Here is an 18,202-nt window from a genome sequence, read left to right as displayed (position 1 = left end):
GGAGAAGGAAAAATCTTAAGAGTCAGAGGTATTGGGTCACTCTAAGAAAACTGTTTTCCAGGGGTTGGGGATTTAGCTCAGTGGTAGAGCGCTTGCCTAGCAAGCGCAAGGCCCTGGGTTCGGTCCCCAGTTCCGAAAAAAAGAAAAAAAAAAAAAAAGAAAAAAAGAAAACTGTTTTCCAGACACGAATGGACCATACATGGGGATTCACAGAGACGGAGGCAGCTTACACAAGACCTGCACAGGTTCAGGCCAAATGGGATTCTGGCACTGAGAGGGAGAAGTGGACGCAGGGACTCACTCCTAACCAAATAATTATTTAGAATTAGTACGCACTGACATCGAAAGTCTGTTTTCTATAATGGAGGGTCTCTGAGTGCATCAGTGACACACCAGGGCAGGTACCATGCCTAGAAGTTGGCCCTTTGCTTTTATGTTTTGTTTTGAGAGAGAGCGGAGTTGGGCAGGGGGATTCTGGGAGGAGTTGCAGGAGGAGAAAACATGATCAAAATACGTTACATGAAAAAAAACTGAACAATAAATAAATAAATATATCGCTGTCCTCTAAGGTTCAGTGGGCTAGCTCAGCAGCAGAGTGCTACCCTACTATGCACAAGCCCTGGGCTCAGTCCTCAGCACCGAAGAAGGTAAGACCCAATCTTTCCTCAAACAGCCCGTAAAAACTTTGCGGGGGAGGGAGGGACTCTTCAAGACTTTATTAAAAGGAAAAAAAAAAACAAACCTGTAAACACATCCTAACAGGTACAGCTATTCTTAGGATGGGTCAGTACCAGAAATGTCACTACCCAAAGAAAATCACAGTTTTCCTGGGATTGTCTTCTTGTCCCCACTCAAATGTTTGTGGAAAAAAATCTGGAGTTGCTGCCAAGCGTCCACCTGGGCCATGGCATGAGCCCTAGGCTCCCCTCCAAGGATGATAGGCATGTCAAAAAGGGAGTTGGGGGCAGCCTTGGACCAAGGGAAGTAAGGGGGCTCAATATAGTGCCCTGCTTCTGGGTAGCAGATGATCTGGGGTGTTTTCTTCCCATGGGCCTGCAAGCGTTTGGAGGCCTCTCTGGCATAGAACTCGCTCTTCCAGTTGCGGTCATCCTGACTAACGAGGAACAGGAAGGTCGTGTCAGACCTTTCCACAGGGATGATGCTTTTCTGGTCTGGACCTTCTGGAGGGACAGTCAGGATATCTATAATATCTTTAAACCCATCTTTGGTCACCCTGATTCGTTCTAGATTCATGCTCGAAGCAGGCAGACTCTCTTCCTTGTAGTATAGTGTTCCAGCAACATTGACCATGGAGCCATTGATTATGACAGCGGCCGTGATGCCGTTCAGGAAAGAGGCCATGGAGAGGCAGAGTTCAGCCCCTTTGGAAATCCCCAGCAGGCCAATTCCTGGACCCTTGACCTAAGGAAGAGACAGAGAAAAGGAAGGGATTGAGCAAACCTAGAAGGTGGGACAGTTAGTGAGGCCAACCCATGGATGTAAGGTGCCTTGAGCCTGAATCTTATCCTACCATCCTGGCTTTCAAAGGTGATTAGCTCTCTTCAAATCAGTGTCTCTAGTAGTAAGATGGGACTCAACTCTAAGTCCTGCAGTTTCCATGAGGCTCAGGTGAGCAATACCAGGTAAATGCCTAGGCGTGCCTGTGTCAAAGAAAGCTCGTGGACAAGTCAAGCAAAGCTTAGCTCTTCTTCTGTGGTGCTTTCATACTGTGGGGGACAGTGCATTCACTGATGTTATTAATGTGAACCCAGGCAGCATCTTGTTATGGATAAAGCTCTGAGCCCCATGTGTCAACATGGAAGAAGAGAAAGAGACTGTTTTAGGGTTACCGTTGCGTGAGGCCATAGCATGACCAAAAGCCACTTGGAGAGGAAAGGGTTTATTTACCATACACTTCCAGATTGTAGCTATCATTGAAGGCGGTTGGGGCAGGAACTCAAACACTGCAGGAACCTGGAGGCAGGAACCTGGAGGCAGGAACCTGGAGGCAGGAACCTGGAGGCAGGAACCTGGAGGCAGGAACCTGGAGGCAGGAACCTGGAGGCAGGAACCTGGAGGCAGGAACCTCCAGGCCAATGAGGAATGCTGCCTGCTGGCTTGCCCTTCATGACTTGCCTGGCCTGTTTTCTTATGGTGGCCAGGACCCTCAGCCCAGGATGGCCCAACTCACCATGGGTTGGCCCTCTCACATCATCTGCTAACTACAAAAATGCCCCACAGGTTTTCCTACAGATCGATCGTACAGAAACATTATGGTCCCCTCCTCTCCAGTGACTTTAGTTTTATGTCAAGTTGATATAGAAACTATCCAGTAGGGAGATGCTTGAAACAAACAAACAAACAAACAAAATCTCAAAAATTGAAATTAGTAGTTACTTATCAAAGAGTTATTTGAGGACATTAAGTAGCTACCTCCTTAATGGTGTATATGTACATACATCACAGAGAGGTATATATGAATAACGCCAAGAAATCAATGCAGATCTGACCCATTAGCCATTTCCTCTGTGTCAGTTTTCTCTAGCGGGTAAATGGTAGCAGCACTGAAACAACAGCCAACCTGAGGGTGACCAAGCAGGTAGTTCACAGCTTCTTCAAAGTACTCCAGACGAAGGATGTCTGTAGCCTTAGGGAGGTCATCATACTTAAAATAAGCCAGAGCCATGACGGCAAAGCCCTTTGCAGCCAGCAGACTCGCCCTATATTCCAGAAGTCCACCTCCAATTCCAAAAAGGTCTATGATTCCAGGAAAGGGTCCAGTTCCTTAGAAACACACAAGAGGGAGAGACTGTTTATCATTTACCTTGCTCAGCAGCATTTGCATTGAGCCCAGTGCATCCAGCATCATGGATGTCAGTTGGTGGCTGGATGCTGCAACCAGACCCTTCGTTCTTTGTGCAGCTTCCCTTGGATCCTCCCAGTTTTCTGATTCCAATTTCCCAATGCCTATTCCATCGTATCCCTAAACCAATGGCCTTCCAGTATGTCTCTTTTCTTTTTTCTTTTTTTTTTTTTTTTTTTTTTTTTTGGTTCTTTTTTTCGGAGCTGGGGACCGAACCCAGGGCCTTGCGCTTCCTAGGCAAGCGCTCTACCACTGAGCTAAATCCCCAACCCCGTATTTCTCTTTTCTTAAACTATCCAGAATCTTTTTTTAAAAAAAAAAAACTATGATTGTAATGAAAAGGTCTAATTAATTGAGCTTCCAAAGTATTGTGATGCCAAAGACTATAATGGATAGTCTTGAAAAAAATCGAGGAAAGGAATCCTAACCCTACCCCCACCCCCTATCCCCCCACCCCCCATCCCCGCACCCCCCCCACCCTGAGCTGAGGACCGAACCCAGGGCCTTTCGCTTGCCCCACCCAAGGAAAGGAATTCTAAAGTGTTGGGTGGGGTCTCTACATTCTAGGCCAAGGCTTGTGATTTTCAAGATCACTGTCAAATAGTCAAGTCAGGTTCACAATTACCTGACTTGCTTGTAAGTTCTTAGATTTTAAAAAGAATTATTAATTTGTATTTCACGAGTATGCTACACTTATGTCTGTGCCTGCCTGGTGCCCATGGAGGGCTTAGAAGATGGTGTCAGATGCACTGAATCTGTAGTCGTAGACACTTGTGAGCTGCCATGTGGGGTCCTGCGGTCTCTCCAGCCCCAGGTTCCTGGAGTTTTGTTTTGTTGTTTTTTCAAGACAGTGTTTCTTTGTGTAGCACTGGATATCCTGGAACTCCCTGTGTAGATCAGGCTGGCCTCAAACACGAAGAGCCACTTGCCTCTGTCTCCCAAGGCAGGTGATATCACCACCTGGCTAGTTCCTGGATTTTTACAACTGGAGTAATTAGCAAGAACCAAGGTCACTATTTTTCTAAATTGGGGCAGTAGGAGAAGCAGTGTATACTGCGCATGTGTCGATGAACATTAAGGTTATTGCACTTTTCTTTGTTAAATTCTGAATTCTTATTCATCTTTCATCACACACACACACACACACACACACACACACATCCCTTATTATGTGCATGGTGTTATTATTAGCTCAAGCTGATCTGAATCTTGCTATTGTGGCACAGTCTAGCCTTAACCTTGTTGCAATCCTCTATTTCACAACTGTCTCTCTTTCCTTTTGTCTTATCTTTGTCTCACCAAGGCTTATCTATTTTGTGTTTTCTTAGTGTGCAATGGATTCTTCCTGGTTCTGATATTACATGCATGCCAAGTTCAGACGAGGATGCTGAATTCCCTGTAACTGGAGCTGCTGAGAGTGATGAGACAGCACGTGGGAGTTGTGACTCTTCTGTAATGGCAGCAAATGCTACTAGCTGCTGAGCCATCTCTGCAGCTGGAATTTCTAAAAAATGGTTCATTTATGTTTAGTTTATGTTCATTTTGCCTGCATGTCTGTCTGTGGGAATCAAACCACTTGGAACTGACAATTGTGAGCTGCCGTGTGGGTACTGGAAATTGAACCCTGGTCCTCTCGAAGAACAGCCAGTGCTCTTAACAGTTGAGTCATTTCAGTAGGTCCAGACTGGTTTTTAAAATTAGCTTATATGCTAAACTTTATTTTTGCCTAATGGTGAATACCTACACCAACTATGTAAATATACCTGCTTGCTTAGAAAAGTTAGATCATATTATACATAACTTCTGTAATGTGTTTCTTCCATATGCCAACACACACCATATATCTATGTATTTCCACACTGTACATACATTCACATATTTTTTTTTTAGGAGCTGGGGACCAAACCCAGGGCCTTGCAATTGCTAGGCAAGCGCTCTACCACTGAGCTAAATCCCCAACCCCACATTCACATATTTTTAACAGCTGTAGGTCATCTCAAGTATAGACATGTGAAAACCCCATTTGTTAATGTAAATTAGAGATAGTTTATTCTAGGAGTCAAATATGAGAGAGCATGCTCCAGAGACATATATGGATTAGTTGCCCCAAATACCATGTTTCTACATGTTAACAACTCCATGAAGTTTTTATGATAACATGTGGTGGTTTGAATCAAAATGGAGAGGGTGGTATAGCTCAATGCACAGGACTTAAATCCCAGCACTTGGGAAGCAGAGGTGGGCAGAGCTCTGGCCAATTCAAGGCCAGCCTGGTTCAGTTTAACTAGGGCTACGCAGGGAAATCCTGTCTCTAAAAAACAAAAGCAAACAAAAAAGAGGCCCCCAGAGACTCATACATTTTGATTGGTGGAGCCATGCTTGCCTGTCTCCTGTCATGCTTTTGGTCCCTGAACTGTAAGCATCCCCCCTACCCCCACCCCCATTAAACTTTTTCTTCTGTAGGTTGCCTTGATCATGGTGTCATATCCACAGCAGTAAAAAAAAAAAAAAAAAAAAGTAACCAAAGCCTAACAAAAACAATACTCCTTTCCCCTAATCACAAACTGGGCTAGGAAAGATAGCTAAGTATTTTAACAACTCTTGTTGCTCTTCCAGGGACCCAAGCTCAGTTCCCAGCACCTTGTTGGGCTCACAACTGCCTGTAACATTAGCCCTAGAAAATCTGATAGTCTCTTCTGGCTGCCTTAGGCACATGCATACAAACACACCCTAAATTAAGGTCCTTTTAAAGCACATTTGGAAACACTTCCAGTAGGTGTGTTATTGGTTAACATATGCAGTTTCTGAGTTGATGAAAGTTAGAGGTCTATACATTCCTCAAAGATTTACGTAATGGTTACAAGGTTGTTAGGTGGGCAATAAGTGGCTACTTTAGAGGCTAAGGATACTTGGTTTTATTTAGGTCTGCAACATTATTCCAGGTGTCCACAATCAGAAAGTCCTAATCAGTCAATCTGGAAATCGTGGAAATCTCTTATGAGGGCCCTTAGATGTTGGTGGAGTTTTCCCTGTTAAAGCCTACATATGTAGCTATCCTATTTTAGAGCTATTTTGCCAGAGAACCATCTACATCCCTTCCATCTTCTGCAGCATCATTGGGGCATCAAATCTTGCAGCTCTAAGCATTAACTGATGTGTAGGAAACAGAGCGTCCTTCTATCCTAGGATGATCTTCAAACTGCTTTTCTCAGCATTTCAACAATCAAAGGGTCATGAACGTCACTGGCCAAATTCCCTACAATGGCTCTTTGTGGGTCACTACAGCCCCTCTCAAAGCTGTGGATTTGACCCTGGGAAAGAGTTACCTCGGAATCACCTAAGAAACAAAACTCCCGGGCCCTCCACACCCACACTTCCAGATTCTGGACTCTGACTGGCACTAAAGTCCTGCAAGTTAGTTAGAAAGTTCCCCGGTGCTCACACTGTCCCACTTTGCCTGAACAACAGATGCCCAATGTGAACTTGTGCACAACCACCCGTGGGTCTTACCACGATGAAGATTTCACCGGGCTTGGGTGAGCTTTGATGCTCTGCTTTCCTAAGCAACCTCGGATGCTGCTCCTCCGCTGACTTTCAGTTCAGGATTCACCCATGTCTGCAAAGCTTTGGTGCTGCACCCCTTAAGCATCCTGGACTGCAAGCGCACGAGGGAGGACCGCTCACCTGGAGGCAGGAAGAGCGTGGCGCGCACCCGGCCCTCGCGCACGGGCACGCGCCGCACCCCTGGAGCCATGAAGTGACGCTCGTGCACCGCCTGCGCCAGCAGCCGCCGACCGTCCGGCTCGTGTCCGTCCAGCACCTCCAGCTCCACCACGAAGGGCGTCTGCACGTCGCGCTTGACCAGACGCCAGAAAGGCCGTTCGGGTTCCATGGCCCAGATCAGCCCCATGGGCTCGAGCCCCGTGAAGCTGCCGCCCAGCGCGGGCGCGCGCTCCAGGTCCAGCTCTCCGTGGGCATCAGCGCGGTAGCGCGCGTGGGCTCGGAAGAGCGCGCCCTTCTCGTCGCGCAGGGCCGAGTGTAGTGTGACAGGCTGCTCGGGGGCCAGGCCACGCACAGTAATGCTTAGGGGCTCGTCCCAGCAACTGTGGCTGTCGGGCTCCAGGCTCACTACTGGCACCATATTGACACAGTAAAAAAAATCAGAATACTGTGGAGTGAATAGTGTCTCTCGACTTCTGGAGCCTGTGACAAGGAAGGAACCCTTGTCCTACTTACTTGCCATGGCAATTGCGGTGTGAAACTCCCCGCAGTTTATGGGATACCAGTGGCCTGTATGCAGAAGAGCTAAGCAATAGTAATGATCATGTTTTCTCAAGCTGATGTTGAAATAGAGGTACAAAGATTGAGTTGCATAGATCATTACCCCCGACCTGTATAGCTTTACAAAAGAACCCCTTAGGTTTAGGTTACTCTCATCTGGCAATCCTGAGAAACTTGGCCTTGAACCTTTCTTTCTTGGGTTGTTCCTTACTGTAGTACCTTATGCAATCTGAGAAGGAAGCTTGACCTGGGGTACAGTGAGGAGTCAAGACTACCCAGGGTGAAATTGTGACTCAAGCTATTTAAAGGCTTCGGAAGGTAAGTGCATGAGTCTCCAAGGGCAGTGACCTTATCTGAAAAAGGATTGTAGGGACAATTTTATGAACTAACCAGTGATAACACGGAGCCAGAATCCCCTAGCTTAGGTAAACAGGGAAAGAGATTTTCTGGGGTTGGGGATTTAGCTCAGTGGTAGAGCGCTTGCCTAGCAAGCGCAAGGCCCTGGGTTCGGTCCCCAGCTCCGAGAAAAAAAAAAAAAAAAGAAGAGAGATTTTCCAACTCAACTAGCTCACCACCCACCAGAGGTAGTGGAAAGGAAAGGTTACTAGGATAGGGGGAGAGTGGACCTGTTTAGAAACTGTCCTTTGGAGCAACTCCCATCTGTGTTGTCAGCAAATCAGCAGTTCGGTCGGTTTGCAGGATTCAGCAGCAGCAGCTTGATGCGCTCATAAATCCTTCATGGATACACCAGCAGTCCAGTCCAGTAGTGTCAGGATAGCAAACAGGAATCAGCAGCAGTGGCATAACCTAGCAGAGACAGCCAGGCTTCCGAGGAATCTACCTGGGTCAGCAGGGGTGACCAGAACTTGTGAGGTCCAAGTTGAACCTCTTCCAGGGCTCTTGAATGAAAGTCCGTACGGTTATATATTAGATACTGACTTGTTGATTTATTTAGTGATTTACTGAGAGCACTGTTTGCGCTGCCCTATTTACCTAACAGGACCTCACTCACTACCTGGTACGCTATGACCCGGAGGAAGAGTTGAAACAACAGGCCATTGCCCCTAACAACCTGCTGACTGACATACCCTTGTGTAAAATCTTGCTTGCTTGACTGCCCCACTGTTGTGTATTATAAAACAGCGGTGTGAAGGGGCCCTTGGTGGGCCCCATCAAGAGGTTCCCTGAGGGGTTGGGGATTTAGCTCAGCGGTAGAGCGCTTGCCTAGTAAACGCAAGGCCCTGGGTTCGGTCCCCAGCTCCGAAAAAAAGAAGAAAAAAAAAAAAAAGAGGTTCCCTGAACAATCAAGCCATATGACAGGCCTATTATAAAAGGAAGTTTATTTGGGGGTCTGAGGAGGAGGTAGAGGTAGAGGAGGGAGGAAAAACAGAGAAGGGCAGAGAGAGAGAGAGAGAGAGGGAGGGGGGAGGGGGAGGGGGAGGGGGAGAGGGAGAGGGAGAGGGAGGGGGAAAGGAGAGAAGAAGAGAGGGAGAGGCGGTGGGAGATTAAACATTCTTTTCGAGACCCAGGCTCCTCCTGGCTGTTGCTAGGTAACTGTTGGGCGGAGCCTAGAGAAATGCTCTCACCCGGCTTGCAGTTTTAGAGTAAATATGAGAATACAGACTGTACTAGAGATGGAGGTCTTTCGGGAACTGTCCTGGCTTTGGCCTACCGGTGACATCTCTCTCCTGCTCTCACTGGTGTCTGAGTGTTTATTCCTGGAAGATCCCCACAGCATAAAGAATTTCATGCTGTAAACAAAATTGTAAGGCATGCTTTTAAGATTTGCTGCACTCACACAAGGGCTCCCAGAGGGAAAGGACGTTGAATTCCCTGGAACTTGAGTTATAAGTGATTTCCAGACTTCTGGTGTGGGTGCTAGGAACTGACTACGGTGTTCTTCAAGAGCAGCAAGTGTCTTTATCCCCTGAGCCATCTCTCCATCCCATAAGACGGTTTTATAAGGTTCGTTATTTAGGTTTTAGAGAAATCTTTGCTTGGCTGGGATACTCGATACTGGTCAGCTGAGACATTAGTGGTGATTAAGAAGAGAGCAGGAACCCAATCACAGAAAGACATACATGGTATGCACTCATTGATAAGTGGCTATTAGCCCAAATGCTTGAATTACCCTAGATCCCTAGAACAAAAGAAACTCAAGACGGATGATCAAAATGTGAATGCTTCACTCCTTCTTTAAATGAGGAAAAAGAATACCCTTGGCAGGGAAGGGAGAGGCAAAGATTAAAACAGAGACTGAAGGAACACCCATTCAGAGCCTGCCCCACATGTGGTGCATACATATACAGCCACCCAATTAGACAAGATGGATGAAGCAAAGAAGTGCAGACTGACAGGAGCCGGATGTAGATCACTCCTGAGAGACACAGCCAGAATACAGCAAATACAGAGGCGAATGCCAGAAGCAAACCACTGAACTGAGAATAGAACCCCCGTTGAAGGAATCAGAGAAAGAACTGGAAGAGCTTGAAGGGGCTCGAGACCCCATATGTACAACAATGTCAAGCAACCAGAGCTTCCAGGGACTAAGCCACTACCTAAAGACTATACATGGACTGACCCTGGACTCTGACCTCATAGGTAGCAATGAATATCCTAGTAAGAGCACCAGTGGAAGGGGAAGCCCTGGGTCCTGCTAAGACTGAACCCCCAGTGAACTAGACTGTGTGGGGGAGGGCGGCAATGGGGGGAGGGTTGGGAGGGGAACACCCATAAGGAAGGGAAGGGGGGAGGGGGATGTTTACCCGGAAACTGGGAAAGGGAATAACACTCGAAATGTATATAAGAAATACTCAAGTTAATAAAAAAAAATAAAATAAAATAAAAAAAGAAGAGAGCAGGATTTAGCTCAGTGGTAGAGCGCTTGCCTAGCAAGCACAAGGCCCTGGGTTCGGTCCTCAGCTCCGGGAAAAAAAAAGAAAAAAAAAAAAAAAAGAAGAGAGCAGCATTGTTTAGGGGAAATCTTCTGGAAAGTGTTTCCTGAGAGTCAGCACACAAAAACTGTGTTCCAAATATGGCCTAGGTTGTACCTCGTGCTGCAGCTGAATTTGGTAGTGTAAGAGTCACCCGGGTGTACTGGTTTTGAGGACATGAAGGGATCTTGGAGAGTGGCTGAGCTGATGCCTCTGATGAGACCCCAGGAAAGGATACCAGTGAAAGTGCAGCCCAGTTGCAGCAAGGGACCCCAGCAGTTTTGGAAATGCCAGTGTCATGGGATAGCCACCAAGAGCAGCAGCAGCAGTGAAGTCGGCCAGAGCCTGGAAGACAAACTATGTGTGCTGCAGAGGGCAGAGCTGGAGAAGGCCCCACCCCCTTGCAGGAGCCCAGAAGATCACGAGTGAATCCCAGGCAATTGGACATTGAGTTATTTACACCGTTGGAGTTTGGTTATATGTAAAATTATTTATTCTAGCTATCCTTTATAAAATACACAGAAACCTGGTATTTTATTTACAAGCTGTAAGCCAGATTGGGCAGGTTCTATGCTATTCTCCCCTTGTTACTTGCTTTTGAGTCTCATCCAGGCTGCTTCTGCTCCGTCAGCCTGTCCTCGGGGTGCACTTCTCCTGGCCACAAGTTCATGGCAGCCTCCTCCTCTCTCCACTATCTTTTCCCTTCTCCCCCCCGCCCCCCCCCCCCCGCCTCTCTGAGACCCCTTACTTGGTCCTCAAGTGTAGAATGATGTCTTTACGCAGCAAGGCAGGTCCAGGATAAGGCGTAGCCTATCATTGGATGAGAAGGAAGGGTGGGCGGGGAAAGGTCTAGGATAGGATAGGAATCAAGATGAAGACGTCGGAGGAAGATAATTCTGATCCCTGTGGTCCAGGTCAATTTTATCTTGTTTAAGTGGACGGTTTCTATCTTTATTGATTAGCAGTGAATTTAGTCTGTGGATATATCATAGATTGAAAACTTACTACATAAATCTGATTGTTGGGTTACAGTTTGTTGAGTCTTAATGTTACCCGGTATCTGGGACCAGAGTTCCTGGCTGGTCAGGGATTGCCATCGTGACTAGCAATGAGAGCGGAGAGACCGTTGGGGCTAGAAGATAGGTAGGCTAACGTGGCGTGGTGCCACACTGGAACCAGCCATGGCTGAGATAAGTTAATGTTAGTTCTGTATGGCTCTACGGTGCCAGAACTAGCACCAGGGAGTGACTACCTGGGATCCCAGAGTACCAGGGGGCCAGCATGGAGCAGTGACGCGCGGGAACCTGTCGTGCCCTTTTAAAATTTTTATTGCAACACTCAGGTCTCACCTTCCTCTCTCTATTGCCCAACCACAGGCTCTGGTCTTTTATTAACCAATCAACTTTAAATTGGGGAGCAAGGTTTACATGACAAAAGCCGGTATATGTGAGAATTTATAAATTCACTGGTCTGGACTGCGAGCAGACCTTGGGGTTCAGAACTTAGCATTTGTGTGCATAGCACCAGACCAACCCCGGCAGTCTTGTTTTGTTCAGACTGTGACTGTGCGCTGCTTCTTACCTTTTGAAGGAATTGTTTACCTTAATTTTGATTTTACAGGAGTCACATCTGAAAATGAAGGGCTCTAGCCAGACCAGGCATGGCAGACACAGGCCCCGCCCCAGCAAGGCAAATATGGCACTGACGGGTTTGCCCTTTTCTTCTTTCCCTCTGCCTTGCTAAAAAAAAAAAAATTACGTTACATTCCTAAAGCCTGCCCCAAGATCTATTCCCTTGTTTGGCCACAGACTCATTCCTCAGGGTAAACACCAAGGTCCAACAATCAAAATTTATTATTTGGCTGCTCCATCCAGGCTCTGTTTACCAACTAGTCCTAGCACGGACTCCCATCTTCTCCTTTTTTTTTTTTTTTTCTTTTCTTTTCGGAGCTGGGGACCGAACCCAGGGCCTTGCGCTTGCTAGGCAAGCGCTCTACCACTGAACTAAATCCCCAACCCCTCCCATCTTCTCCTTAAAAGCTCACTCCTGCAGAAACACCTGCTTACTCCTGCTTGCTTCTGCTTGCTGCCTGCCTGCCTGCTGCCTGCCTTTGCAGCCTCTTCTCCTTTGTGCTGAAAATTTGGTGTTCGGATGTGTCCTGTACAGACTCTGCGGGGCTGCCCTCCCTTACAGAAAGACTGCGAACGTTTAAAGAGATTGGATATGTTTCTTGGTTCTTTTTTTTTTTCCCCCAGGGCCTTGGGCTTTCTAGGTAAGCACTCTACCACTGAGCTAAATCCCCAGCCCCTGAGATTGGATATGTTAAGGAGACTAAACTTTTAATGTGTTTGGATTTGTAAGGACTTTTAAAGCTACTCCTGTCTTATATCGTGACATCAATATTAATGTTCCATCGTGGGGATAAATGAGAGAGGGAAAGGTTCTAATTGAAAAGTGGTGTCTGTGTGTCAGGTCAACAAGGGGTCACTTGTCCTGTCAACTTGACACAAGATAGATTCATCAGATAGAAGGGAGCCTCAACTGTAAAAAAATGCCTCCATGAGATCCAGCTGTAGGGTATTTTCTTAATTAGTGATCGATGAGGTCCTGGGTTCTATAAGAAAGCAGGCTGAGCAAGCCAGTAGGCAGCACCCCTCCATGGCCTCTGCTTCAGCTCCTGCCTCCAGGTTCCTGCCCTCATAGTTATTGATGATGAACTGTTTTATGGAACTGTGAGTGAAATAAACCCTTTCTCCCCAAGTTGCTTTTGGCCATGGTGTATTGTTGTAAACTCTGTTAATTAATTAATTAATTAATCAATCAATTCTATTAGTTCTTGTCTTAGGGTTTTATTGTTGTGAACAGATACCATGACCAATGTAAGTTTTATAAAGGACAACATTTGGGGCTGGAGAGATGGCTCAGCGGTTAAGAACACCGACTACTCTTCCAGAGGTCCTGAGTTCAATTCCCAGCAACCACATGGTGGCTCACAACCATCTGTAAAGAGATCCGATGCCCTCTTCTGGTGTATCTGAAGACAGCTACAGTGTACTTATATATAATAAATGAATAAATCTTATATAAAAAAAATAAAGGACAACATTTCATTGGGGCTGGCTCACAGGTTCAGAGGTTCAGTCCATTATCATCAAGGCGGGAGCATGGCAGCATCCAGGCAGGCATGGTGCAGGAGGAGCTGAGAGTTCTACATCTTCACCCGAAGGAAGCCAGGAACAGACTGAGCATCCCCAGGCAGCTAGGAGGAGGGTCTCCAAGCCCACCCCCACAGTACAGTGACACACTTCCTCCAACAAGGCCATACCTCCTAATAATAGTGCCACTCCCTGGACCAAGCATATGCAAACCATCTTAATACCGCCTTGCTAGCCCCCCAGTAATGGAGACTGAATTCTGTAGATTTATTTAACCAGCTTTAGCATAATTCCTGGGGGAATCATCCTTAATCTTTTTTTTCTTAACTAGACCGACTTTTTTTCTTTTCTTCCTCACTCCCTACCTCCCTCCCTCCCTCCCCTTTTCTTTTTTAAGTGTTTGAGTGTTCAGCTACATATACATCTGCAGGCCAGAAGAGGGCGCCAGATCCCCTTACAGATGCTTGTGAGCCACCATGTGGTTGCTGGGAATTGAACTCACGACCTCTGGAAGAACAGCTCTTAACCGCAGAGCCATCTCTCTAGCCCCTTACTCTTTCCTTAAATTTATATTTTGAAAAGTTATTTTCTAAAAACATGTATTTATATATAAAAAAACCCTTGTATTGATCATTGAGTGTGTGTGAGTGCATGCGTGCGTGTGTGTGTGCACTGTGGCAGGTATGTAGGCAGTAGAACAGGTACAGAGGCCAGAAGACAGCTTTTCCAGAGTTGAATTTCTTTCACCTTTCACGTGGGTCCCTGGGGTTGAACTCAGGTTGTCAGGCGTTCAGGCAAGGGCTTTGTCCTGATCCACAGTCTCATTTGCCCCATTTTGAAATTAACAGAAAATGGTTTTAGAAAACTTTAAACAGTACATGTATTTGGTGAATGTTATGAATGCATGCTTTCGTGCCTGTTGGCTGTAATGCAATGTGTAGTGGTCAGACGATCACTTTGGGAGTCTCTTCTTACCTTCCTACTGTGTAGGTCCTGGTAACTGAATTTTACCTCTCTGACCTATGTTTTGAAACATTAAAAAAAAAAAAACAGACAAAATTACTCGTTTTCTCAGTTAAAGAGTGTAATCTCCATGCTGGAAGGCAACTTCCTGGCGCTGTCTCCTGGGTGGGAGAGGCTGCATGGCACCGTGCAGCTACTCCTCGCAGGACACTGGTCACACGGGCCTCTGCAGCCCCAGCTCACAGTTGATGCCCTTCCTTTGCCCGATGCAAGCTTGCTGCTAGCTCCTACGCTGAGGATTTCCGTGTGCCATGGCAGTTGTTTGTTCCTCACAGGGGTGGACAAGGCCAGTTCCTGCTGGCCAGGGGGGATTTGTGTGCTGCTCTTGTTCTAAAGTCATGACCCAGATTCTCCCCTCAGTCCCTTGGTCCTCTGCTTCTGTAAGTAGGTTTGTGTGGTAGTCACCATCCAGGTTCTAGAAGTGGGCATTGCTTGGTCTACAGAGGTCATTAGGTGTGAAAATCATTCACTAGGACATGACAACAACTCTTGAAAGGTAAAAAGGACAGATTTCATACTTTCTTTTGTTTTCTTTATTAAATAATATACTTGTATTTCTTTATTTGGAATTATGTGTTTATCGAAACTGTTAACTCTAAGTGTCTTTGAAGAACACTGGCTGCTCTTCCAGAGGATCCGGGTTCAATTCCCAGCACCCACATGGTAACTCACAACCGTCTGTAACTCCAATTCCAGGGGGATCTGACACTCCCACACCAATGTATATAAAATAAAATTAAATAAAAAAGATGTGTGGGTGGGTATTTTACCTGCACGTATATTTGTGTACTGTGTGCACGCCTGGTGCCTGTGAAGGCTAGAAGAGGGCATCAGATTCCCTGGAACTGAAGTTTCAGACAGTTGTAACCCCCCCCCCCCCCCCCCCCCCGGTTACTGGGAGCTGAACTGGAGTCCTCTGGCTAACCACTGGGCCATCTCTTCCCTCCTTAGTAGCTTATATTTCCATAAAGACCCAGGAAGAAGTAATCTCAACAAATAAACATATTTCTTGGTTTCCAGACTCATGTTTTCTTTCTTTAAAAAAAAAAGATTTATTTATTTTATATATATAAGTATGTATATGTTGCTGTCTTCAGACACATCAGAAGGGGGCGTGGGATCCCATTACAAATGATAGTGCGCCACCATGTGGTTGCTTGGATTGAACTCGTGACCTCTGGAAGAGCAGTCAGTGCCCTTAACCGCTGAGCTGTCTCTGCAGCTCCCTCATATGTTTTCTTATACAAAAAAGTTTAAGTATAGCAGACATTCATGGATATAATCAGCTACACCTACGTTTCATATGAAGTTTAAGAAAGCGGGGAGACTTGAATTTAATTTAGCGAGTGATGTCTCGGCACTATGACCTACTTTTTAAAACGACTCAGATTTTATGCATCATGTAACACAATTCATCATTTTATAAAAAAAGACAAGCAGTTCATTTGTAAACATTTATCTAATGTATGTTCCCCTAATATATTCCTTTAAAACATTATCTTCATCTAATGATGACAATTGCAATATTAGGCCACTGTGGTCATTCTTTCAAGTTTTCTTCATTGTCGAGGTAAAAAAAAAAAAAAAAAAAAAAGCCCTTCGAGCTAAATTACTGTACTTGAGAATCAGGAAGCAATGGATATGGTACTGCATTTGCAAGAATACAATTCTTCCTGGACAGCAAACACAGGAAAAAGGATTTGCTATCAGTTATAAAGACATCTTCATTTTAGTTCTGTTAACAGATTTAAAATCAGCTCAGCAAAAGTATGGGGTTAATTCCTGTAATCTTAACAATTTTAATTTTTGTGAGTGCTCATTTATTTATAAATGTTCTTATGGGGTTTAGATTATCTATTTATTATATATAAGTACACTGTTGCTGTCTTCATGCACACCAGAAGAGCGCATCGGATCCCATTACAGATGGTTGTGAGCCACCATGTGGTTGCTGGGATTTGAACTCAGGACCTCTGGAAGAGCAGTCAGTGCTCTTAACCACTGAACTCTCTCTCCTGCCCTCCTTGGGGGGATTTTGGCTTGAGGACACAACCAACATACTGCAAGTGAACGGGTGTACCATGTATTAAATATCTAGGTATCACAGTGGTGTGGTTTACATTTCAAAATTTAATCATGGGGTTGGGAATTTGGCTCAGTGGTAGAGTGCTTGCCTAGGAAGCGCAAGGTCCTGGGTTCAATCCCCAGCCCCGAAAAAAAAAAAAGAAAAAAAAATTTAATCATGAGCCAAAATAAAAAAATATAAATTTATCAGTTTATAAAAAGACAATTGAATCCGTTATATTTATGTTTCTAACAAAATGGGAGGAATGAAGGTTATGTCTTCATATGGTCAAACTTTAATATATTATTTTTTTTTCTATTCTTTTTTTTCGGAGCTGGGGATCGAACCCAGGGCCTTGCGCTTGCTAGGCAAGCGCTCTACCACTGAGCCAAATCCCCAACCCCACTTTAATATATTATTAATTTGTCCTATAATCTAACCTTTTAAAAGATGTAAGCCTTTTTTAAAGCTAAGGCAGCGCCCATTTTAACACCTATCCCCTTTTCAGTCTCACGTGAGTTCAGTGCTTAGCTCAATACATTGTGTCATAGTATTCTTTTTTTTTTTTTTAAGATTTATTTATTATATATAAGTACCCTGTAGCTGTCTTCAGACACACCAGAAGAGGGCATCAGATCTCATTACAGATGGTTGTGAGCCACCATGTGGTTGCTGGGATTTGAACTCAGGACCTCTGGAAGAGCAATCAGTGCTCCCAACCTCAGAGCCATCTCTCCAGCCCCGTGTCATAGTATTCTTTGTCTATAATCTTAATTATAGCTTCATAGCATTGAACATATGCCTTTGTTAATCTGAGGTAGAAGACAAGTGAGGCAAATGTGTAGGGAGTCCAGTGGCCACTTTGATTGGTGAGTTCTTTTAATTCAAAGGGTGGCTCTTAGCTCTTCAATTCTGCACACAGGACTTTTGGCCAACGTAAAGACAAGGTTTTCCTATACTTTGCTAACCAGGTTTTGGCAGCGCAGTGGTGCATTCCAGTAGCCGTAGGATCAGCAACCACAGAGCTCTCCCTGGTTTAGTATTAACGGATTTCTTGGTTGTGCAGAGGGAGGCAGGCAGTGGGCTGTTCATAAGAAAAGACTCTAATCAAGTGGCTGAGAGTACAAATAATGACTCCATGTTTGCACATGTGTGAGGAGGAGGTACCAGGACAATGCCCAGGCCTCGGAGGTCCGTTGGAGACCATGTGCCGTGCTCGATGAACTTTCAGAGTTGTTTCTAAGACGGGTGCATTGGGCTTTAAGGGCTTTTAGCTCCTTTCCTGTAGGGCCGCACTGGCATTGTTTCAGAGAGACGTTTGTCTCCGTGGGTTTGTTTAGTGGCTCCTTCACCCTCGTGTCCATGAAGAGCGGCCCCAGGAGTTGTGTGGAAGAAAGCACTTCAGAAAGGGAGCCCATCTTCTCCCTTCACGTCTTGGATCTGACTAGAAAGTACCATGCAGTGAGAGGGTTAGGTAAGGTCCACTCCTCTGATGGGCCACTGCTGAGTTCTTTGCTTTCTCATCGGTGTACATGTGGGTCTTTTACAAGATAATGGTTTCGTAAAATGCAAGAATTAATTATATCTACTCTTTCTACCCTTTTCTGTCCAGTGAAGTGCATCTTTGTGCCAATAAACGCCACCTGTCCTGTGGGATGCTCCACTGAGAGCACACTTGAGCGTTTCCATCACAGAGCCTCTGGGCCTACCATTTTCCTAATCTTTTGTTGTATTTTTGAGGCAGGGTCTCACTGTGTAGCCCTGGGACTCACTATGTAGACCAGGCTGGCCTTGAACTCATAGAGACCCCAGTATGGGTGCTGAGAACAAACTTGGATTTTCTGGATAAGCAGAAAATGCTCTTAACTGCGGAATCATCTCT

General features: G+C 45.6%; 1 protein-coding gene across 1 annotated transcript; it reads right to left on the bottom strand.

Annotated features, from left to right (window-relative positions):
- Positions 1 to 692: 692 nt before the first annotated feature.
- On the bottom strand, positions 693 to 7,477 carry Acot5 (acyl-CoA thioesterase 5). The gene is made up of 3 exons (NM_001079709.1): positions 6,548 to 7,477; positions 2,582 to 2,784; positions 693 to 1,422 (listed from the first exon to the last, which is right to left on the bottom strand). Exons 1-3 carry the CDS (start codon positions 7,002 to 7,004, stop codon positions 817 to 819), a joined length of 1,266 nt encoding a protein of 421 aa, NP_001073177.1. The 5' UTR covers positions 7,005 to 7,477; the 3' UTR covers positions 693 to 816.
- Positions 7,478 to 18,202: the final 10,725 nt, after the last annotated feature.

Source organism: Rattus norvegicus, chromosome 6, assembly GCF_036323735.1.
Source record: "Rattus norvegicus strain BN/NHsdMcwi chromosome 6, GRCr8, whole genome shotgun sequence".
Taxonomy (NCBI): Eukaryota; Metazoa; Chordata; class Mammalia; order Rodentia; family Muridae; genus Rattus; species Rattus norvegicus.
The sequence above is the reverse complement of the archived record's forward strand: the minus strand, read 5'-3'. Positions and strand labels throughout refer to the sequence as shown.

Coding starts and splice junctions, on each gene's coding strand:
- Acot5 (NM_001079709.1), bottom strand. CDS start 7,004: ATGGTGCCAGTAGTGAGCCTGGAGCCCGACAGCCACAGTTGCTGGGAC. Junction 2,785..6,547: donor CACGCTCTTCCTGCCTCCAG/GTGAGCGGTCCT, acceptor TGTGTTTCTAAG/GAACTGGACCCTTTCCTGGA. Junction 1,423..2,581: donor ACCTGCTTGGTCACCCTCAG/GTTGGCTGTTGT, acceptor TCTCTTCCTTAG/GTCAAGGGTCCAGGAATTGG.